At 39.6% G+C, this 23,455-nt stretch overlaps 1 protein-coding gene across 15 annotated transcripts in view; it reads left to right on the plus strand.

The window, feature by feature from the left end:
* The window catches only part of adgrl2a (adhesion G protein-coupled receptor L2a), a 96,167-nt gene extending 85,502 nt beyond the window's left edge, over positions 1-10,665 (plus strand). For 4 of the 15 annotated variants that reach the window (XM_036007092.1, XM_036007095.1, XM_036007094.1 and 1 more), the window contains exons 20-27: positions 618-662; positions 968-994; positions 1,773-1,941; positions 2,152-2,280; positions 3,032-3,128; positions 4,787-4,915; positions 6,151-6,168; positions 8,109-10,665. In XM_036007092.1, coding sequence (XP_035862985.1) covers positions 618-662; positions 968-994; positions 1,773-1,941; positions 2,152-2,280; positions 3,032-3,128; positions 4,787-4,915; positions 6,151-6,168; positions 8,109-8,959 — 1,465 coding nt within the window. In that variant the 3' untranslated portion in view covers positions 8,960-10,665. The remainder of the gene's footprint in view (positions 1-617; positions 663-967; positions 995-1,772; positions 1,942-2,151; positions 2,281-3,031; positions 3,129-4,786; positions 4,916-6,150; positions 6,169-8,108) is intronic. The other 11 variants (XM_036007103.1, XM_036007099.1, XM_036007100.1 and 8 more) reach the window with 5 other exon arrangements.
* Positions 10,666-23,455: the final 12,790 nt, after the last annotated feature.

Consider the following 23,455-nt stretch of genomic DNA (forward strand, 5'->3'; position numbering starts at 1 on the left):
TGTTTTGCTTTGGGAAGGAAAATAACGTTTTTCTGAAGCACTTGTTGGCTTGGTTTTTTTGCACTTCTGTGAAAACAATATATATTGCAGGCTGAATGTCCGTGCCTTGCACGCAGTAGCACAGGCCCATGTCAGTTTGCACCATCATATATTTTAACTTCCACCACTGTGTGCAGGAGCGGTGTTTGTTATTTTTGATTGTCCTTAAAGAATGCGTGCAACATTACAGCACTGTGGTAAAACTGCAATCAGAAGAACAGTCAGAAAAGGGGTTTATTTAGACTTCTGGGTTTATTTGAGGTAGACTACTCCCTTATCAAGGGAACCACAACAGAACACATTTACTGAACATGGCTCCACTCAACACGGTGGGCATTTGTACTTGGATGTTAGAAATTATTTGTCTTAAGCGTGTTTATACTGCAGAAATACGTTGTGTGTTGATAGCTGTTTCCTTGTGGTCTTTTTCTTTGTTGTTTTTTGTGCCAGCGTTTGGTCTGAAAGTCAGTTTAGCACCAGTGTCCCTGCATGTTGCATGTGAAGGCAAAGTTAACACAGCCCCTTCTCCTTTCTCTTCTATTATTCTCTTCCTCTCTCTGTTCTGCGATCCGCACCAGTAATTATCGCGTTTGTGACGGCTACTATAATACCGATTTGCCTGGGTAAGCTTTTACTATATACAGTATACATCAGATAATTTCACCCACACAACACCACCCATGCATACAATAGCAGAAATGCAAATCCAACCACAGACACGGTGCTCTGACCAAATGCTTTACACAGACTGTTGTAATTGAATAATCAACAGCAAAACATACAACTCTCAGTTCTTGTTAGACATTACCTCTCGTGATTTCCCTTTGGATCAAAGTTGAAGATATCTTACTCAAATAACGACTAACCCACGCTGTGATGCGCTCTGATCTAATTGTGTTTCTCTCTTCCTGCTTATCATGCTCTCTAGCTATGAAGATAATAAACGGTTTATCAAGTAAGGACATGTTGCCCAGAAGTCTCCTCTTCAGCTTGTAGTTTATCCTCTCGCTCTCTCTCTCTCTCTCTCTCTCTCTCTCTCTCTCTCTCCTCGTTTATTCTTTCTTTTCTTTTCTGTCTTTCTTTTTTCCCCCGCTGGTTCATCCTCTCCCAAACTGCAGCTCATCCACTGCCCTTGTGACTGTTCACTTTCGTGTCCACCATCTTGAATTCCAGTGGTGTTGTTGTTGTTGTTGTTGTTGTTGTTGTTTCTGAGCGCCGAACTGTGTCTGCTGCTGGTGTCTGAAGGCTCCATAGGACCTTCACACACAAGGCGGGGAATCTCCTTTTTTCCTTGAACCTTTTCCACATCTGCCTAGTTCTCCAGCTCTGATAACACACTCACTAGATAACTATTTAATACATGATAGTTTTAAACAAGCTGTGCTTCTGAATATGATGTTCTGTATGTTCTAACACATAAAAGTTATTTATAGAAAACCAGATCAAGCTTCCTTTCTTGTCTGTTTGACGGCAGGAACTGCATTCGAGTTTGGGCTGAGAGTGTGTGTGTGGATTGAGGGGTGGGGACAGTGGGGAAAGGGGTTGTGAGGATAGCATAGGTGTCGTTTGTCATTTTATTGTTTTTCTCTCACCTAGTTTACAGCGTTTTTCCTAGTTTTTCATCGTTCTAGTAATTGCAAATTCCACTCATCATCCTCGCAGATCACTGAACGCCTCTAATGCTGGATTCGTCCACTCCTTGTGTTTTTTTTTGTTTTGTTGCCGTCCTTCAGATCCTGGGTCATGGGCGCCTTCGCTTTGCTGTGTCTGCTGGGTCTCACGTGGTCCTTCGGTCTCTTCTTCATCAATGAATCCTCGATTGTCATGGCATACCTCTTCACCATATTCAACACCTTCCAAGGAATGTTTATCTTCATCTTCCACTGCCTTCTCCAGAAAAAAGTAAGTTTCCCGTCCACCGCAGTCCTGAAGGACAAGTGATTTTTCCTTTCAAGGTGAAACGCTCCTGAATTTGAACAGACCTTGAATGCAGAATTCACAGAGCACCACATGCTGATATGAAAAAACAAACACTGCTTGCTTCGAGATCTTGGCTCCTATGTTAAGTCAACAATGTACTGTAGGTAAACACTCAGCTGTTTGCTCACGCAGGTCCGCAAAGAGTACAGCAAGTGCTTCCGCCACACGTACTGCTGCGGAGGTTTGCCAACCGAGAGCTCACACGGTTCTGCAAAGACTTCAACCACACGGACCAGCGCACGCTACTCCTCTGGTACACAGGTAGACCAGCAGCTTCATTCAGTCCAAGACTCACCGGGTGTCACAACACAGAAGAACACTTCTGCACACACACTCTCACCATACAGCTCATTTTTATGAACCCTAACGTCTAAACAATTGCTCATGAGAATGTACTTTCATCACGAGCATGACCAAAGAGAAATGCACATCATGCATTTTAGCTTCAGAGCTAGATCAAGTGACACAACCATTAGGCCACATTTTACAAGCAGCATCTGCTGTACTGCATGAGTACCTTTCTTCTGCACTGCCCCCTTTAGCACTTGCTTTTATCTTTTTTCTCACTAACGTCATGTGCATGGGAAATAGTACTACACTCTTTAAAGAGCATTGCAAGCACATTTTACTACGGGTAAAGCCGAAATTGCAAAGAAAAGACATATTTGCTCTATCCCTTATCTTATTTAAGGCTAATAGACCTTATTAGAAAATACCTCCAGATGTACTGTGCTTATAGAGAAACATCCCTATTATGCTTTAACCTCCAGCCTTATTCAAGATACTCTTAACTGGAGCTGAAGTCGTTCAAAAGTTGACTTACATTAAGTAGTTTTTAATGACACACACAGAGAAAGTGTGCATTAGTACTACCCTTGCCTCACTGCATACTAGTATGCATTTGAGGAGTGGTAAAGTCAGTGGTATGTACATAGAAAATAAATTAAAGTTAATCTGAAAGGTGAGCGGGCTTGTTTAAAGTCCTAATGACTGTCCCTTGTTGACCTGACAGAGTCGTATCAGGAGAATGTGGAATGACACCGTAAGAAAGCAATCTGAGTCCTCCTTTATCTCAGGTGACATCAACAGCACCTCCACCCTTAACCAAGGTCAGTTCACACCTCATTTCTCTCCACATGCACACCTATGCACACATTTCATCATCCAGCTAAAAATACCTCCTTCAAGTTCCAATGATCTCACACCACCGTAGAGGATTCTAATCAGAATAAATGCCCTAGCTTGAAAAGACCAAGAAGTACGGTTTAAAAAAGAAAAGAAAAGATGTGGGCCCTTAGTCTAGTCTTCCTGTTCTGCCAATGAAGGATTACAGAAATCCGTCCTCAAATACTCTATGCACTGACATTCTGGCTGCTAACGTCTGTCTTAAATGGGGCAAGGCTAGAAGAGCGTTTTTTATTTAAGTGCTGGCTGCCCAAAGTTCATACCCAGGCTCAGGGGAAACGGAGACAAAACTAAAAACAGGGAGGGGGAAAAAAGTTTTATTTCAGGAAAATCTTATCACGCAAAGAGATGCCATTTGTTGCCTGGCAAGTAAGGTGACCTCTGTTACTTTACAGGGGGGTTTATAAGGGAGGGAGGGGGAAAAAAACTGTCATTTATTATTTAGCTTGAGCACAAATATGATGATGAGAAGATGATGTTCAACTCTGACTGACCTGGAGTGCTTAGTGTGTTGTCAGGCTTTCTGCTGCCTCTGAAATGGCTTTCCAAGCATGAGAGGGAAAAGAGGGTTTACACCGAGGTGGTTTAACTTTACTCCCTCCTCTACCCTCTTCTGACTCCTGTCGCTGCCGCTCTTTGCCTTACCTTTCTTTTTTTGCTATCGCTCCACACAAGGTAAAACATTACACAGAGGGCTTTGAATCAAATTTTGACTCGCTGATACAACGGCTGTAACAATATAGAAGTACTGTAGGACTTGTTTTTTTCAACAGTGCCGTTTCCTGGAGATGTTAATGTAAAGGTTGGGTATTGATCACTCCGGGGTGTAGTAGCCTAGTTTCCCTGGAGAGTCAGTGCACTAAAAGAAGGCTCTATCTCCTGGAAGCATTTCCCTGTCATTAAAAACATCCCTGGAGACCTTCCAACATGACAGATGGCATTTAACACAGGTGATAAATGGCAGTGGAAATACCTCAGATCCTTAAAGCACACCTCAAGCTGAGGGAAAAACTGAAAGTAACATTAGGTTTGGAAGGAAATGGCCAAGTTTGAGTCTAAATAAAGATTTTGACATGAAAACTTGGAAGGATTTTGCTCTTTGTGTTAGGGGAGATTTTATATCTGGACCTGGTTCAAACAGTAAAACGTTTGCCCAAGGTTTGTGATAGTTTTGAAAAATTAGTAAATATGACTTATTACTGTATGCAGTAATGAGCACAATGGGTTGAAAATTGGTTTAAAAAACGAATGGGTTATGAATGATCCACAACACATAAAAAAATGAACTTGAAACTTGAAAAGAAAGTACCTAAAAGCTGTTAAATGTGAGGAAGCAAAAATTTAATATATTTTGTCACATGCAGAAGTAGATGCTTTCTTTCTTCTCCCCGGTTGCTTTTCAAACTTTAATCCACGTTCTAAACTTTAAAATAAACACCCTAGTTTCAGATTTTGGCAGATACCACATACCGCAAAAGACAAACTTGCTCAAAATGTCTTCATTTTTTTCTCTCCATGAAACTTTCAATCACTGTCAGCTGACTGCGCCAAACTTAACTCCTCTTCTGTCTTGCCACTCCAGGAATGACCGGGAATTATCTACTAACAAATCCTCTCCTTCGACCGCAAGGCACTAACAACCCTTATAACACCTTACTGGCCGAGACAGTCGTATGTAACACTCCCACGGCTCCAGTGTTTAACTCGCCAGGTGTGCTCACTTAATACTTTCACCTGCATTCAGGCTTTTCTTCTCTCTTTGCCTCCTTTCTTTCTCTTCCTCTTTGTCTCTTTAGTTGAGTATACAGCAGGCCAAATGAAAAGCAGAATGTTCAGCAGTATCGCCTTTCCTTCTGAATCATTGTCTCCCAAAATACTTGATACAGTGCATACTGTGTGCACACATGTTTTGTGGCTGGTCTCGACCCACCCTCTGTGTTCTCATATTTCGCTTATCCAAACTCTGAAAGGGACATAATGATTAAGATGGGAAAGAGATATTACATGTTCTGCCTTGAGATAATGTAAACAGTGGTGTAGACCTAAAGCTGTAGTATAAACTGCATGCTTATTAAGATTTATGCTCCTGAATTTGTCAGGTGATTTGTTATTTTTTCTGTTTTAGAGGGAGCTTTCCCCTAAACACATGTTAAAGTGCAAGCAAAATCTATGTTGCTTAATGCAAATCGACTTAAAGGGGCGCTATGCAGTTTTGGCCATTTCTTCGCCATTCCTTCTCTTTTTGCTCGCAGGTTTCTCTATACAGCTCCCCCTACAGCTTTGGAATAGGTATTTGGCAGCTCCTATGTTTACTTGTGTCTGACTCCTCGCTCGGTCAGTCTGCCATTTCCTCTTTCTCTGTTCCTCCGACAATGCTTTCCTAGCTTTCTGTTTCTTTTTTGCCGGCTCAGTCATGACGATAGTGTGAAAAACTCCATCGCTACCTTGCTAGCCAGTTCCTGAATGGGCGTATGTGTGCAGTGCCGTGAAGCAATTAGTTACATCGCGAGACCTGATATCACGTGATACTTCCTGATGCTGAGGCTGGCGGCTCGCCGGCCGAAAGTTGCAAAGGTGGTTTTTCAGCTCACAGGCGCTAGGGGGGAGCGAGACGACCACCATTCAACTCGAAAAAAGTCATATAACCATTCCAATGACTCCGAAGCTGTTCAGTTAAGGTAAATTAAGCTAAAAAACTGCATAGTTCCCCTTTAATGCAACTTTTGCATTACTTTGCATTCTGTGTATAGATATATTTATTATTTATTTATATTTATATCTGATACCCATAAAAACGTTTTAAAAATCACTTTATCTCAATTGCACATGGCATTTGACCATATATCACACTGTAAAGACTGCTGCGATTATGTGTGCTATTCTGTTTTGAAACTGAAATGGCATCTTTTGTCATGTTTTGTGCTTTTCCCCTGTGCTTCCCTCTAGTGACCTACAGAGAGACAAGTATGGGAGTAAAACTTAACTTTGCCTATCAAATGTAAATTTTTTTCAGCATGCTTATTAAAAACAACCAAAACCCTGGCACAATCACTTGGTTTACTTTAGGCCATTAACACACACTCAGTGAGCAAGTGGTTCACAAAATTATCCACCCAAATTCTACTCTAATCTGAAAAGAAATAAAAGATTTCTCTAGTCATTTGAAGAAATCCTCCAAGATCTGACAGCTTTATTGCAAATGCCCATTACTCTGCTTCTCTCTCTTCTGCTTAATTTTAACCGACCAAAAATGTGTTGCTTTTTTTCTGGCAGAAAGGAGCATTTTTAAGAGAGGTTTCTTTTTCTTTCTTTCTTTCTTTCTTTCTTTCTTTCTTTCTTTTATTCTGTCTTTTCTTTTCTCCCAAAATGTCTGTCCTCCTGTGGCATTCGGCAGTCTCAGTGTCCAGTAGTATTCCCCTCACACCTTTTCAAACAAACACCTGTCTGGACACTAAATTACCTCCTAGCAGGCACAAACACATGGATGTCATGGCAGCAGCTGTTTAATTTTTCCTTATTCTCTATTTTTTCACAACATTGTTGTCATTTTCTTTCATTGCCAATAGGCTCTGTAAAACTACACTTTTAACATGCCTCCTACAATAACAATCACTCCCTTTTTATTTTTTGGGACAAAGACAAATGTTGCTGTAAAATATCCCATTAGTCTTCTAATTTAACATTTTTTTATATCTGTTGTTCCACGAGGAGGCATGTTAGCCATAGCAGAGCACATTTTTCCTTTATCTCCTCTCTCAATCATGGCAAAGCTAATATTTATCCTTTTCTCTGCTGTTTTCCATGACCTCCATGCTTTGAGAAATTCCTAACATGACTGCGTCTGACCTCTGCCGCGGCTGTGTTATTCTTAAGCTGTTCTGCTAGTGACCGGGGTCTCACTGGGAACTGTCACTGTGACGGATGCCAAGTGCTGGGCTGCGGGCACGCTCTGACCTTTGCCAGCTTTGGGTACACAAGCTGCCAACTAATAGACAGAAAGTGTACCAACACAAGCAAAACAAATGAAAAAGAAAAACATCTACAAAGAAGTAGCTGTTGTCATGTAATTTATAAAAGTAAAAGCTATTTAATGCTTGTTTGTATTATTTGCTGAACCCTTGCTCTTGCTAAGTTGCGGTTAAGACTTTTACTTTACGTTTTGTTGTTCTTTTGAGTGATTCTTCTTCATGTTACAATAAATCATTTTACTTTCTTTTGTACATCAGCTGCTCTTAGACCAGATAGCCTGAGCAGACAGACATGATGTGAGTTGTCTAAAGTGAGTCTTTTCACCTGCTGTGTGTGGTGATGGTGGAGTGCTGCTTGTGGGCTCCCCTTGTAGTGAGAACAAAGATGGCTGTCCCATGTTGATACATGACTACTTCCCTCTCTGTCTATGTCATCTTTTCCCATCTCTGTCCTTTTCTTTCCCTCGGCACATCCAACCTATTAGTTGCTAGAAAACCTCTAAGTGTTGTAGCTTGCCCGTTTGTGGCTTCATACTTGTGGACATCTACTTTTGCCCGGTGTGTTGTGATGGTGATTACTGTTCCAGTTTGTTTGTTAATGTTGTTTGGGATCCTTTTCATTGCTTTGTCACTTTTGTGGCAGACTAAAAACGCACAATGCTCTGCTTATTATGAAGCAATTTCTAAATGGGAAAGTCGAAATGTATATGTAAGAAAGTAAAATGATTTCTCATTGCAAATAATGCATGCATATACTGTATATGTATTGTATGTTGAGGATTGTGCCTAACTAACAGATTTACGGCATGGCTTAATTTGACCTGAGTCTTCTCTGTGAAACTGCATCCTAAACAGCATTAAACCTTTGTTCCTTTATTTTATGGTTATTGGTGTTGACTAATGTAAAATCCCCTCACATGTCCCATCTCTTTCCAGGGCACTCACTGAACAATGTGGTGAGGGATACAAGTGCAATGGATACTCTATCGCTCAATGGTAACTTTAACAATAGCTACTCGCTCCGCAATGGGGACTTTAGCAACAGTGTGCAGGTAGTAGACTGCGGCCTCAGTCTGGACGATGCTGCCTTCGAGAAAATGATCATCTCCGAGCTAGTACACAACAACCTGCGTGCCTGTAACAAAAGCCACCATCAGCAACAGCAGCAACAGCACCACAGTTTACATCATCCTCCCCACCACCAGCAGCCCCCGCAGTACCACCATCACCACCACACGGAGCGGGCTCCGCCCAAGGTGACGGTGGTAGGCGGCAGCAGCAGCGAAGACGACGCCATCGTAGCCGACGCTTCGTCTTTGGTGCACGTGGGCGACACAGTGGGCCTTGAGCTGCACCATCAGCAGGAGCTGGAGGCGCCACTCATCCCCCAGCGGACTCACTCACTTCTGTACGCACCACAGAAGAAGGTGAGGACCGATGGGGGAGTTGAAACCTTTGTCAGCCAGCTGACACCCACCAACCCCGACGATAGTCTGCAGTCCCCAAACAGAGACTCCTTGTACACTAGTATGCCTAATCTTAGGGACTCTCCATACCCCGAGAGCAGCCCCGACGTGGTGGAGGACCTGTCCCCCTGTAAGGGGAGCGAGAATGAGGACGTTTACTACAAGAGCATGCCTAACTTAGGGTCTGGCCACCAACTCCAAGCCTATTACCAGATAGGCCGAGGGGGCAGTGATGGCTACATTATTCCTATAACTAAAGATGGCTGCATCCCTGAAGGCGATGTACGGGAAGGACAGATGCAGTTAGTGACAAGCCTTTAAATGTATTTAAATCATCCCCAAACCTCTTCCTGCTATTTTGCATCCCTGACCTCTTGGATGACACACTCAAGAAGGGAAAGGAAGTGTTTTATTTTTGTTGAGAGCCTAGAAGCCCCGTCATGCACCCTCGCCATTTACAATCGCTCCTCCTCCAGCTGCATTGCCATCTCCTTTTCACCAGACATGCCACTCTTCCTTCCTTCCCTGTAGACAAACAGACTTGGTGCACAGCGAATGGCAGTGCAAAGTTTTAATGAGACTGTACATAAAATGCAGAGTCAAATTTCAATTTTAAAAGACAAGCCAACTATGTATTTAAATGTGCTGCTGCTGTTGAATAATTGAGAAAAATTTAAGGTACGAAAATAAAAAAAAAGACAAAAAAAAAAACATTACTGGCTATATCATATCAGCAATTTCCCAGTCAAAAGGTTGTACATACACTCCCCAACATCCTTGTTGAAGCCTGGTTTTTCTTATTGTAAACAAAACAACCCCCCTGGACCAGGACGTGGACTCTCTTTGTAAAATATTCCTGATCAGACTGTTGGAAAAGGAATATAAGGTCCTGGTTGCCCAGAGTTGCTCTCCGTCACCATGAAGTTTGGATTGTATAACCACTAGCAATCAAGCCCCTGGCCTTATATTTTCTCAACTATACATTGAACTGTTGTCAAGGAAAATGGCTAAAATATATATTTTGTTGTATTGCTAGTGTAAAATAAAAAAATCATGGGAGACCGTAAATATGAAGAAACCTTTTGATTGCAAAATGTAATGTTTGAGAGACTATTGTGTAGAAGTTGCACATATGTGATACAGTGTGTTTATGGTTCCAACACTTCATTCATGGTAGTATCTTTGAACATAAAGGCTTATGAAAAGAAAGGAGGATTCAACAAATTACAAAGATGCATTATCACTTTTTTTGTGAACAGTGTTTTTTGAGTTCCATTGATATTTGATTTGATTTTGCCAAAGTGGCATTACCTTAGGAGAATGGGAATGCAAAAACCCAGTGAAAGTGATTTATGCATTGCACATTTCTTCATGTAATTCTGAATGAAATAGATCCTTTCGAGTGGTGGGCAAGCGCAACTGAAATGAAACCGACTTTTGACAATAAAGTTTCTATCATAAATGTAGTTCTTCCGCCTGGGTTTGGACATATTATTTATTAAAACCTTTCCAAAAAATAAATGGGAAATGTGTGAATATTTTCCAGCACTGGTATACATGCTCTACTGTAGCTTATGTTTTTATGTAAACATGTTACCAAGGGGCTCATCACTTAAGACTGATGTAAAGTTCAACACTTGTATAACAAATAAATAAATGTGAGATTTTTTGTCAAATGCCAGTTGCTTTTTAATGGTTTGTTTTTTTGGTAATATTTGAGAAAACAGGTTTAATTGTTTTGCTATGGGCAAAATACACTTTTGACTCAGGTTATAAGTAAGTCCCGAGCACCGTGAAAGGTAAAATTGGTGAATCTGTTTTCTGGGGGATTTATTTGCTTTCTGTTCTGCTTTTTTCTTCAATCGCTGCAGAGTAGAGAGTGAGCTCATTTCACCGTATGTGTTAGAGAAGTCAAATCTTTCCATGTGATTCAAAGATGAGATACTCAGGTAGGAAAATTGCATTGTAAATGTTCCTCTGTGTGGTTGTATCACTAATAAAGGATAAAAAATGACACTGGTTCACAGGATTGTCCACTTAGTATATTATTGAATGAGCACTATAGTCCTGGCACCATTAAAAAGCCCGGCACTACAGACATCTTGTAAGATGTTGGCTTTAATGCCGCGTGGGAGTAGAAATATGTCCACGGACCTAACAAGGGGTCAATGTTACACTTGGCTGTGTGTAGCAATATATATCACATAATATGTCCGAGTATGACACATATTTGCTCTAATTAATGTCTTCTGCTGCTGCTGAAGCCCACAGTCAGCTCCTGTACAATTTATGCCTCAGGTTATGCTAATTTAAGGAGCATTTTAATATAACACCAGTTGAGGCAGAGTGACAGCTCTCAGCGGGGTAGCTGGAAATTGCACTTTTTACCATTTGGCATTGAAGGAAATGACTCAGAACTTAGCAAAAATGCACTTTATGTCAGAGCCAGTGCACATAATGCTGTGTGGGCTGCGTGTTGTTTTGACTTTTTCCACAATTATGTGACATTTTGTGCAATTATCTGAGGCTACATATTGTCAGAGAAGAATTATGTTCTTTTTCTTGTGATCTCTTGTATAGACCCCTTGAATGTTAGTTAGGAATCAAGTGTTGAGGTGATTGTTGACTGTTGAAATGGCAGACATAATGACGTGCATAACAATGAGAAAGAAAATCATTGTTCAAATTCTGCATTATTAAACGTGCAGCACCATTTTATGTGTTTATCTGAATATATAATGTCTTTTTCAAAAAGAATCCATTTGAAATAATTACAAATATAAAAAAAAAATGTTTGACAGAGACACATTGTACTGTAAATAGGAACAAAAATAATTAGAAAGAGCCAAATCATGTTAACAAATAACCTGAGAGACAGAAAAAGATTACAGAAAAGAAATAGCCTTTTTGTGTACATAATGATGTGGTAAACTTTAAAATCGTCACTGCAGTAAACACTAAAAGAAATGTGTCATTGTCGAAAGTTATTCTAACCTCAGAGTTTGTGTTCATTGTTTTTAAGAGTACAGATCACAAAAGTTACCTCTCACCAGCATTTTCTGTTTACCTGAAATACAAAAGACAACTCCTCAGTTCAGGATTTCACGTTAACAGCAGAATCTAACATTTCTACACCCTGCGTAGGAAGTCACTCTCCTCAAATATAGACAAACAAATAATTGCCAACCCTTTCCTCACCCCTCTCTCTAACTGCAGTTTGTTTATCCTAACACCGTGACCTTAGACATGGATAAACCCGGCTGGTAAGCAGGTTTATTTTCATTATTAAGGGCCAGGAAATAGGAGCTTGGATTGGCTATTTGTCTGTGACAGGGAATGTGGACTCTGCACCCTCTAGCTTTGCGTGTGGCCTTCTCACCAGGCAAGAGCCTCTCTAATTCCCCGTCTTTTGCTCAGGGAGAGACTCGCCCTTTGTCAAACATTGATTCAGAAGTAGGCCAGGAGCCGAGGGGCTGAGAGCTCGGCTACTCACACAGAGGAGCGAGTCGGCCCCTGGAAACCGAGGTAGGGAATACTGTCAGCAGAATGGGGGTGAAACTGCTAAAGACAGATGTGTTGTTGATTATACTGAGGCATGAGACTAATGTGTGACCAAACACTGATATTTGTGAATGTCGAGTCAGAGGTAATTTTCGTGATCTAAAGCATATCGGTAGGATATGATGCAATTGCACGAAAGAGATTTTCCTGTTGATGAAAGATTTCATACGTGGGTATATTGTGTATATTGTGTCCTCTCAGGGAGACAAAAAATGACAAGACTTTTTCCTAAAAGCACTTGGTGTTTTGGTCACACAGAGATTTAATGAACTAATCATCTGTTTAAGATCAACTGTGACAAGCTTCATCAACTTAAATTAAATAATAATGATGTGCATATCTTCCCAACTTCCTGACTTTTTGAGTCAACATCCCTACATTATACAACAAAACATGAATATTTATATATATATATATATATATATATATATATATATATAATGTAAGTCTCTAGTCCAGAAATAAATCATTATTTCATTCAAATGTCTTTGGCCATATTTTGCAGTCTATATTCATGTATTTGTTGAAAGTTGAGAAGTTAAAAAGTTCCATTTCAGACCCTTGAGGATTTTTGTGAGGTTATCAATAGTGGCTGCAATAGTAACTGCTGCAGTAACTCCTGTGAGCAGGAAACACAGTGCCAATTATAGATGCCATCAATGTGGATGAAAGTGATTGTGTACAAGCAAAGGAAAACCTCTCAAGCCACAAACAGTAACTGGCAGCGCAAAAGTAACTTCCCAAACTCTTGAAGTCAAAGGGGACCCTTTAACGGCTCACTTTTTTCTTCCCCCAGCCTCTTTTGTCCTGTCCCCAACTTCAAATGTGCAGATTTGCGGCCCATGGGCGACTTAGATCCGGTCTCGTCGAGGTGAAAAATCCAATTAACCTGCAGCTCCAGCTGCCTTCAGTATAATTCCCTCCCATAATTATGAAATTACCAGATGCAGGATTTCAAATGAAAAAAGGATGAGAGTGACTGGCTCAAAAAAAAAAAAAAGATGAAATAAACCGTTCACTGCCAGTATACAGAGTTCCAATTTATCTCAAGGGGGAACAGCTAATTCTGATGACTGGGTTTGAAGGTGAGACCTGCAGAAGCCCTTGTAATCAGAATAAGAAACATCCTAACAAAAACATGAAGATGGTTGGATCTTGAAATAGCCATTAATAGACTCTTGCATATTATGCATGTAGACATTGGAGGTGACAGTATATAAATACACCATACAAGTCTGGATCATAGGAATGTATCAAAAAGACAGTGGCACTGTGAGCGCTTTGGGATACAGACGCTTAATTCTGGAGGACTGTAAGTATTAAAACACTTTTTTTAAGAGATGAAGAAGAAACAAAACACCTACACCCTTCAGGGTGTTCTAACTACAACAAGATAATGAGCAACACTGATATAAAGTATATGGCAATGTATGAAGTTTCTTTATTGAATTTAAATGGTGAAAAAATGATTGAGGTTCGATGCATTAATTGCTCATCCATTCACAAGTAGGTGTGAATGTTGCTTCAGCCTTTCAGCCAAAGATCTGAGAAAGATAAACTCCATTTGTTCTGCAAAACAACACACATCACATGGGGATGTCACCCATTCATCCCTGGATTTCATATTTTTCAAAGAGCTTCTGTGTCTTACCTTGCCCTTAGTGCAGGCCCTTTCATCTCAATACTTCAATGGCTCACGTTAAACGTTAAAACCCTGAGCTACTGTAGCACACAAAACAAACGTCATTGCATCCTTTTCTATTAATTCAGATTCTGGTGTCCTGCAAACACGAAAATAAATCACCCTGTAAGACAAATACATTGTCATCTTGTGACTAATTGAGACACATGATGATTCAAGTGGCTGTACTGTCTGACAAAACACATTTTAGAGACCTGCATATTTCACTGTTTATTTTTAGATCACATAATTAGTCACATCTAATCTTTTAAACTTGCTCCTTCTGTCTAATACCTTTTGATGCATTTGTCTGGAATATTTCTGATTAATGCATGCAGTACAGTTTGTACGTCAGAAACATCCAATAGCGTTTTTATAAATAGTAAAACACAATTTCCTTAGGTAATGGCATCAAATTGTTTCTCAGTAAATAGGCACAATGCATTCTTTACTTGGTATTCAGTTCCTTCGCAGCAGAGAGAGACTCTGTCTTATCAGTAAATCTAACATCCATCTGATAAACTCATTGGCACTCACTGAAGGGAAGCCTCGAGCAACAACTACAGGAACTCCTGCCGTGTACAAGCTTCTGCAGGCCAATACAGATGACTCCCACTGAGACAGCACCTATGCTGAGACTTGTGCGAATGAATCCATTATGCTGCTGTATTGCACAACATCAACATCTCCGTTCATCATTCAGAAAGAAGAGAAGGAACATGTAACAACTTAGTGGCTGCTCACCTACACTATTTGTGTATAATAAGGTTAACTACTTCCATCTTTCCATTAAAAGCGATAGTGTTATTATAATAAGCAAATTCAGAGATATGGGAAAACTCACTTTAGCTCTCAATTTGAAGCGGGCCAGCAATCTCAGATATCTACATTTGAACAAAACCCTCTCACAACACAACAGAAATGTGGGACTCTTCCTCGCGTGAAGATATGAGTGTTTCAGTTTCAGAATAGATTAAATGTAAGAGTGACTTTCCAGCAATTTTTCCTATCAAAGAAACGTTGAGCAAAATGCTGAGCCTCTGCCTGTTCTCCCTATGAACTGAAAGCCTCCATAAGAGCAGGTAATGCTTAGAATATTTATAAAATGATTAAATATAACTCGCAATCATATACGGATTATGTAAACAAAGCAACCACATTGTAGAGTTCTGACTAGCAGCCATTACCCACCATTTGGTTTGTCCTGAAGAAAAAATCTTACTTGCTAAATTTAAAGCATCAGAGAAACACTTCAGATTTCCCCTGCTCGCAGCTGTGTATCTTGTCTTACGCTTTAGCCAAAAAAAGAGAATCAATAATATGTTAATACTAAACTAGTATTTTAATACTGCATGCTTGTATAACGTGTAATGAAAACATGAATTTGTGAATTGTAATTGTTGGTAAATCTGCATTATATTTTCTATTTGAAATAATGAAGGCGTCAAGATGTATTGATTGCGCTGTGGCCATGTCTAATCGAAACACCTTGCCTAGGAACCACAATCATTCACAGAGGGACATAAATGAGATCCATAAAGCTGGTACTGTGTTTATAATTGATAAGTAGAGGGAAATCAGTTACCTTGAGTACAGGTGTGCATTGCAACTGAATATTGATTCTGAGTTTCCTTGCTGGTGGCAAAGGTGCAAGGAGACTATGAAGACAAGATATAAAATATATTATGAATGTCTCTGTTGGACTGTTTCTCATTAAGATTCAGGAGAGCCTTTGCAGGAGGAACCTTGTCATGCTAATCCTGGCCAAGTGGTCCCACAGGGTCCCGGCAACTGTGAGCGAGCATACATCTCGAAGAACAATTTTTTGTCTGTGATCTTTGTCATATTGCTTCCATTGCCTTAGTGTTGTCATTGTCCAATTTGTGTAGTAGTTTTTAGTAGTCAAATAATTGGTTAAGACACCAAATGCACAGCTTGCTCCACTTCTTCTCTTTCTCAGTTAAAAGAGCACTGAAACGGAAAGGATTGTCCAAACCAACATATATTCTTTTTAGAATTAGTATTCAACAAGTGTTTAATGACAGCTTCATTTGGTTATGAAATGATTTGGGTTCAGGTTTTCTTTTTATTAATAAATAATCATCTAGTTCACATGCTCAAATACCTCTACCTAAAGCAATGAAACAGTGACAGATGAACCCATCTGAGCAAACTCAGAGAGGAATATACTGTATGCTGTATAATTTAATGTCTACTGAACTGCAGGTCACTTTCAATATAGCATGAGTGAAGTGTTGTGATGTCTAATCTGATTTCATTATATTAAAATAAGAATGCATTTCAAGAAATCAATTGCAATTTTTTTTATTCATATCAACAGTTTATTTCACCCATGGCCAGCAGTACCAGCACACAGTACCGCTCTGTTGCATGACTATTTGTAAATATAGATTTGACTGAAGCTCTGCAGATTTGATTTAAATAAATTATAATTTTGAAAAATATGGAAACAAGAAGCAGCTTCAAGTAAGGATTAAAAACTGATCATATACTGAAGCTCCTGTATTGTGAAATCAGTCCAAGGGTCTTCTATTATATGCTAAATCATCCTGAAAATATGGCTGCAAAAGTGGTAAGATGGTGCTCCAGAAGAGAATGACAGTGCAGTGCCATTGTTTCATTGTTAGAGGCAAGCACTCAAATCAGTTGACAGTAAATTTCTTAGCTGATGAAATTACTGGCATGACCTTTAAAGCTTCCTCTTTAAACTTTTTGTCTGATGTCTTCTAAATGACAATAAGATGTCTTGCCAATCATGTAAATTACATCTCAGATTCAATGGATCACATTGCAGATAGGAAGATGGGGAAAAGCATTATGTTGACTGAAAAAGGGAGGACAAGCAATTAATGATATCTGAGCTGGGGTTTCACATCTCCAACAATCAAAAATAGATTTAAATGATCAGATGGTCTAATGTCAGACATGGGTCCGCCTTCCCAGACATTTCTCTGTTAATACAGAAGGTTAAATTGCTTTGAGCTTATTTGTGATAATCATAGTATTGACACTTGGAACTATGAATGGTGCCCATTACATGTTCGAGCAGAAGCCCTGGAAATAGACTTTTAATTTGAATGTATTTCAATAACGTTGAGTGTAATGGATTATGGAAGCGCTGCCGCCTGATTGATTAGATTCCCCCTTTATGTACAGCACAAGTCGGGCCGCAACTGCAGATGTCCTTCCTGGGATAGCATTTTAATGACAGTCTGTGGCCTGACTTTGCAACTGGATGCATGAGCCTACGGTGCAGTGCAATCATTATGTTAAATGCTCATTGTGCTGTCTGTCTTGTGGGGACCTACGATATTTCTTCCCTGCACATACACTGTTGCATTAAAGCAGAGCCAGGGGGATCCCAACAGATGTTGAATAGTTGTTTTGTCTTGAGTCCATTGGGGGCTTTTCAGCTTGAAGGTGATATCAAGTAGGATCCACATTACGACTCACTTCGATGTTATAGCTTACAGCTGTGGCTGGCAGATCAGTGGAATTCGAATTCGAATTTTGAGTAGATATTTGGAAGGACCATAGGGTGGCCATATTTTGTCTGTTTTAAATGATGTTGTTGTTGTTGTAAGAGAAACTAAGTTTGAAATCAAATATTCATATAAAAACTGTAGGTCATTAAAGGGGTTAATTGGGGTTGGGCAGGTACAAAGTGGAAAAAAGACTAACATACAGCTTTTTAGCCCAGTAGGCACACAAGGTTAAGCACCTAAATTCCAGAGGCCATAGAGGCCAAAAACCAGATGCTATCACTGCCCACACTGAAAAGTAATGACTGATGGGCATAGACTGTTCGCTGGGTGATTGTGAACTGTGCTTTCAATGGGGCCATTTTGTAGCACAACTGTCAATGCACCTTCGGCATTAAGTCGGTAGAGTGGCTGATGTCATGTTGAGATTTTTCCTGGGATGGAAAAGCTCATCCACTTATATTTGTATTCACAGGGCAGCTCCAGTATCTGCAGGGTCTGTCTTTATGGGGCCAGCATGCCAGCAGCATTGGACGACAACCAGATGCAGAGAATCATAAGTTGAACCGAGGCCACAGCCAAGGTATCAACATGTGTCATCTGGATAGACGTGTCAATTTAAGTGTGCCGCATGCGATGTGTTGTGCCTTGAGCTGCACTCCCTGCATTAATTTCCTGTTGTCTGAGTTCAAAGTGTTTGTCACCCGGTGTCATTCACATCGCCAGCTTCTCTTTCTGTGCTCAGGGACCTCGCCGCAATTGCAGGAAATGTAGTTTTCCCTTAACAGTACACTGGGTCACTTGGTCGATAGTGGCAGAGGTCCGCTGGGGTCAGGGCAGCTGACAGGGCTGCCCACTGTCGCAACTGCATGATAAAATGCTCAGAGGAATTGCAACTCTTAGTCTTAATGCGCCTGGAGGAAGGAAAGATGTGGAGACAGATGATTGAGGGAGGAGGTAAATAGCAAGTCAAGTTTAACTGAATTTCTTTTCTGCAGAATTTCTCACTCTGCTGTAATCAATATATAATGGCCATGTGAAAGTGCAAGGCTGGTGGGCAAACTAGATTGCTGGACAAAACAAAGGTCCACTTGATTAAAACAGCACTGCAGAATAACCAGACCCTACATATTTGCTCAGAGGCATTAATCAACAGTGGATAGACTACTCTGAATAATAAGCAAGGTGATTATACAGCATTGAAATGCAGCTCTTGTTAGTGATTCTTGGCATAAGCTGGTTTACAAGCCACTTGTTGGTTGAAAGTGATATAACAACACCAATTGTGAAACACAATAGTAAATCAGAGAGCAATCAGTGTGTTTCATTTACTTAGAGTTTTGCACCTTACATGAAAACATGATTTGATTAATGGCTTCATTTAGCATCTGTGAGAAAACCCGAGATTGCTAAAAACGAAAAAGAAAAATGAATCTAAAGGAAAACATTTGAGTATTTCATTCACTGTGTGTTGAATTTTAACTTAATCAACAAATATGACCAAATTGCTGTGCCATTAACTTTTTTCTTTATAAATAAATAAGTGAATCTCAGATCTAAAAACACAATTTTTCAGCTGAATGTTTTAGCAGCAGCATTACTGTTCACCACAAACTACGATTATCATTGCATGATTTATGAAATTTGTTATTTTCCTAAGTGCTAACTGTATAAATGATTTCATGCCTGACATTGCTGATATTATTCAGCCACTGAAAAATGCTCAGCAGTTGAAAGTCAATATTATGAATGACTTTGTATACCTTTAGCCAACAGCTGTCCCAACCACCCAAATTCAAGCTGATTCACAGTGAAGGTAAACAGTAAATAAAAACACTCTCTGACAGCAGACTCGAAACAATTTAGGGTGAAGCACACAGTTCAATAACAGCACAAACCTGCCAACCTGAGAAAAAGCATTGACTCGTAATATCTATATAATTGGCACTGATTTGTATTCTGACACCTTTCAGTGCTATTTGCTATTTGACAGTGGGCATGATAATGAACAGGTATATCATTTTAGCACATCCTGTAATTAACTTCATGAATATATATTGGTTTGTTATTTTTTTTCCCCCAGCATCTTAGATTTTCACCTTTGCATCTAATCAACACCCTCAGCAGCAACTCAGTGTTGTTATTAAGCCACAACCCAAGAAAAGAAACTGCTGACTTATCCTTTCATAGTAACACCACATTTCTCAGTATGCAAAAATGACTTTTTATTACGAGTAAGCCATATCTCTCAAGATAAAGTTGACGGACTGAGACAGTGTCATTCTCAAAGTTCTTTGACGTCTCATACTGACTGACAATGATCGTTTAAAATCCTCCTCACGGGATTGCAGCACTCAAAGTAATGGAGATAAGCGCTAATTGGGGTCATATACTCCATGCTTAATTCCCCAGCCTTTATAATATCATGTACATGGTATCATGAGTCTGCTCAGAGTCAACCTGGAGAATCCATTACATCATTTAGAAAAAGTTGACAGCAGTCAATTAATATTAGAACAGCCATGCAGTGTGCTAGTCACTTAAAAACTGTTTGCAAGTGAAAGTATTAGCAGGGATTAGGAAATTAATCTTGTAACAGTGCAAAAAGGTGACATGGCGCTCCTACTCATACTGCTCCCACTCATTCCTAAAACATTTTAACTGGTCATTAAAAGAAAAGTTACACATTTGTGGGTTTTCAGTGTACTTGGCACATAACATTTCTGCTTGTCATCCTGTCTGTCTTCCTGTGATGTACAAATGTACGATGGATGTTTACACAAAAGGGACAAGAAGGGCAAAAGTTTCCATGTTTGTAAATCCAGCTATCTCTGGAGTAAGCACTCACTCACTCTTGTTTCGGAAACTCTTTGTATTCATTTTACATTTTAATTTGATAGTTGAGTGGGGAATTATCAACCCCTCGCACTGGAAAAATGTACTGACCAATGGGGCAGATATACAACATCTAAACTTTAGACGATTAATGCAAAGGCCTTCAAACTTGTGTTTGTGTGTTGTTCTGATCTATCGTTGTGAGGACCAATGAGTTTTAGACCAACAAAGTAAGAATATTTTGTATTGCATTCGGCTGCATAACGCTATCTAACTTTATGTTAAAACTTAGGGAGAGATTTAAGGTTTTGAGTTATTTTACTGTCTTTGTGCTGCAACTTTATTTTGTTTGTTGTGTTCGTTGGCTACTTGAATGTGGACAAAAGACGGCAGATGGCCTATTTTTGGCTATGAATTACCTCTCTATGGATTCTGATTCTGATGATGTTGATGTTGATTTTAAGACATTTTTAAGACACAACTAAAGACAAAAATGTTGGTTTATGGCCTTTGGTTGCTCCTAGTGGTTTTAATATTCTAGTAGTTTATTGATCTTTTATTTTTAAATTAATCTTACAAGTGTTATTTTGTTTTAGTTTTAGTTTTGTGCACATATTACGATTCTACACACTCAAATACAGTAGGTGGCGGGATACACCTTCAAAGTTGGTTTGCGGTACGCCAATAAACACAGAAGAAGAAGAAGAAGAAGAAGAAGTGACTTTTTGAAAGTGGAGAAGAACAAGTGTGCTAAAATTTTGAATCATATAAAGCTCAACTCTTCCTCAACCTGAGTCTGACTTGTCTACCTGCAAGCCAGCACCTTAGAAGAGGTTTGTGTTCACCTTTAGTTCTTCATTAAACTCTCAATTTATTGTCAACTCTTTTGTTAGTTTAGTTTAGTTTTTATGTCATATTTTCCTATAGCAGTATTCAATGTATCCATCATAGACCCTAAACCAAAATATAAACATTGACAAACTGAAAACTTATCAGTTCACTTTCCTTCAGATTTGGCTGCAAATCTAAACTCCCCCAGATAGCTCCTTGGGGTCATTCAGTGTCCATCTCTTCCCGCTGCGTGTCCAAAACCTCCAGATTCTCCTTTGTGCCTTTCAATCACTGTCTTATCATGTTATCATAGACCTATGGCTATGTGGATACTGCTGCAGCTCCAAGCAGGTTTTGCTTACACACATCATGAAAACTCTCTCTTCACAAGGTATAGAAGCAGAATCTAAAATAAAATGGGCCAGGAATGAGAATGACAAGACGTTTGGAATAATACATTTGTTTCATAAAATATTTCATTACTAGAAAAACCTGTGGCTTTAATTTTAAAATGTAGTATTGAGAGGAGCCATTAATTTGTGTTGAAAGGTAAGTCTGGTGATATTATGTATTTTTCTCATAAAAGAATCCAACAATGATTTGATTCTATTAAGAAGTATGTGATAAGCGTGATACAGTAAAGCTTATTCTGTGCTTTCTGATGAATATCAAAAACACATCAGTGAGCCGCAACGTTGTGACAAGTTCATTTATTGATTTAATAAATCCCACATAGATTGTCCTCATCATTTGGATTTTAACGATTCTGATTCCAATTCCGATTCTTCCTTTTGATTCCGGTTCTTATCGATTCTCGATTCCGATTCTTTGAGGGGTGGAGTTGAAACGGGTCACATGCTTATTTCACAAATAAGAGGAAAGTTTTATTTTGAGCCAGTGGTGGATTGCAGTTTTACCAGGCTTTTTCAACGTAAAATAAAGCCACACTAAAGCGTTGCTTACTATGCTCCATGGCTGCAACATAACAAGCGCCTGGCCGCTACGGAAACCAAAACTTGCTCATGTTAAATTTGGAACCCACGATCAGATTTGAAACCAAATCCTCCAAACAATTCCAAAAAAGAAACGATTCCATTGGAATCGTAATTTTTGAAACGATTCCAAGTAGGAATCGGTTCTCGATGCCTAACCCTACTTACGAATGCACTATTTACTCCTGTTTAGAGAAACTAAAAACTACAGTGCCCAGCTGTTGTACTGTAGGAAATGATTGTCCTTTTTTATTTAAATGAAGGTCATTCATGACATTTGTTGACAGTTGCAAACAAATACAGGACGTCGCCAGCCTTACATTTTCTTTAAGGTGGAATTAGATAGACATCCAGGCTAATCACAACATTTTGCATACCTTCAAAATGTACAACGAGACAAAAAAACACTGATGTGTCTTTGTAAGTAGGCAAAATGTGACCAAATCCAAACGACCCCTTTAACGTTATAATTAACATTAGGTAACATTAGCCACATGTGAAAATATCACATGTGGCATGATGCAGCTTTGCTACTTTAAGTTGCATTGCGCTTAGAAAATAGCTTGCACTGTTACACTGCCACAAGCCAATCACAGCACAACCTGAAAGCAAAGATTATACTGTTTTTAAGATTCAAGAGAAAGTCATTGACGGTTGAAGGATGTGACTTGTTGTTTGCAATGCATTTCAGCTGAAAATAATAATAATAATAATAATAATACATTTATTTTTTATAGCGCTTTTCTAGACACTCAAAGACGCTTGTAAATGTCTGCAGATGCTGGATAGAGAATACAGCCAATTCTCATAAGTATATTAATGAAAACATCAGCGTGTGTATGTGAGCCTGTCACAGGACACAGATGAGCAGGGAGGATCAGGTCACTGTGAACCCACGGAGAAAAGTGAGGAGAGGAAAGGGGGGAGGCTAATGTGGAAATGAAGTGTCATTGTGTTTCACCTTCATTAGCCAGAGTCACCACACATTCTCACCCGGCCTTCGTGTAGTTAACCATCTCAGCTGCTGCCTTGCATAATGACTAAGTGCACTAAATGGAGAGAGACACAGGGTGACACTCGCCTTGGGAGGGAGTGACTGTTGGAGAGTATCGTCCCTCATCAGTCATTTATTACCCATTTTATCACTGCTGTCACAGGAAAAAAAACAAAAACTACAGTAACTTTGGTTCTTAGTTTTTGTGTTCTGATTCAGACTCAAGGATTAAGGTCACAGTGTACTTGCTGCAGTAAAATATTTGTTCAAATAATAAAGCAGATCTTTGATTTGGAATAGGATCCAAAATATAATGTGATTGTTGGCTCCGTGGTTAACACTGTTCCCTCACAAACAGCCAGGGTTTGAATATGTGTGCGTTCACACATTTCCACATTTGAAAGTGACTTTCCTTCTTGT

Source organism: Sander lucioperca, chromosome 11 (genome assembly GCF_008315115.2).
Source record: "Sander lucioperca isolate FBNREF2018 chromosome 11, SLUC_FBN_1.2, whole genome shotgun sequence".
NCBI lineage: Eukaryota > Metazoa > Chordata > Actinopteri > Perciformes > Percidae > Sander > Sander lucioperca.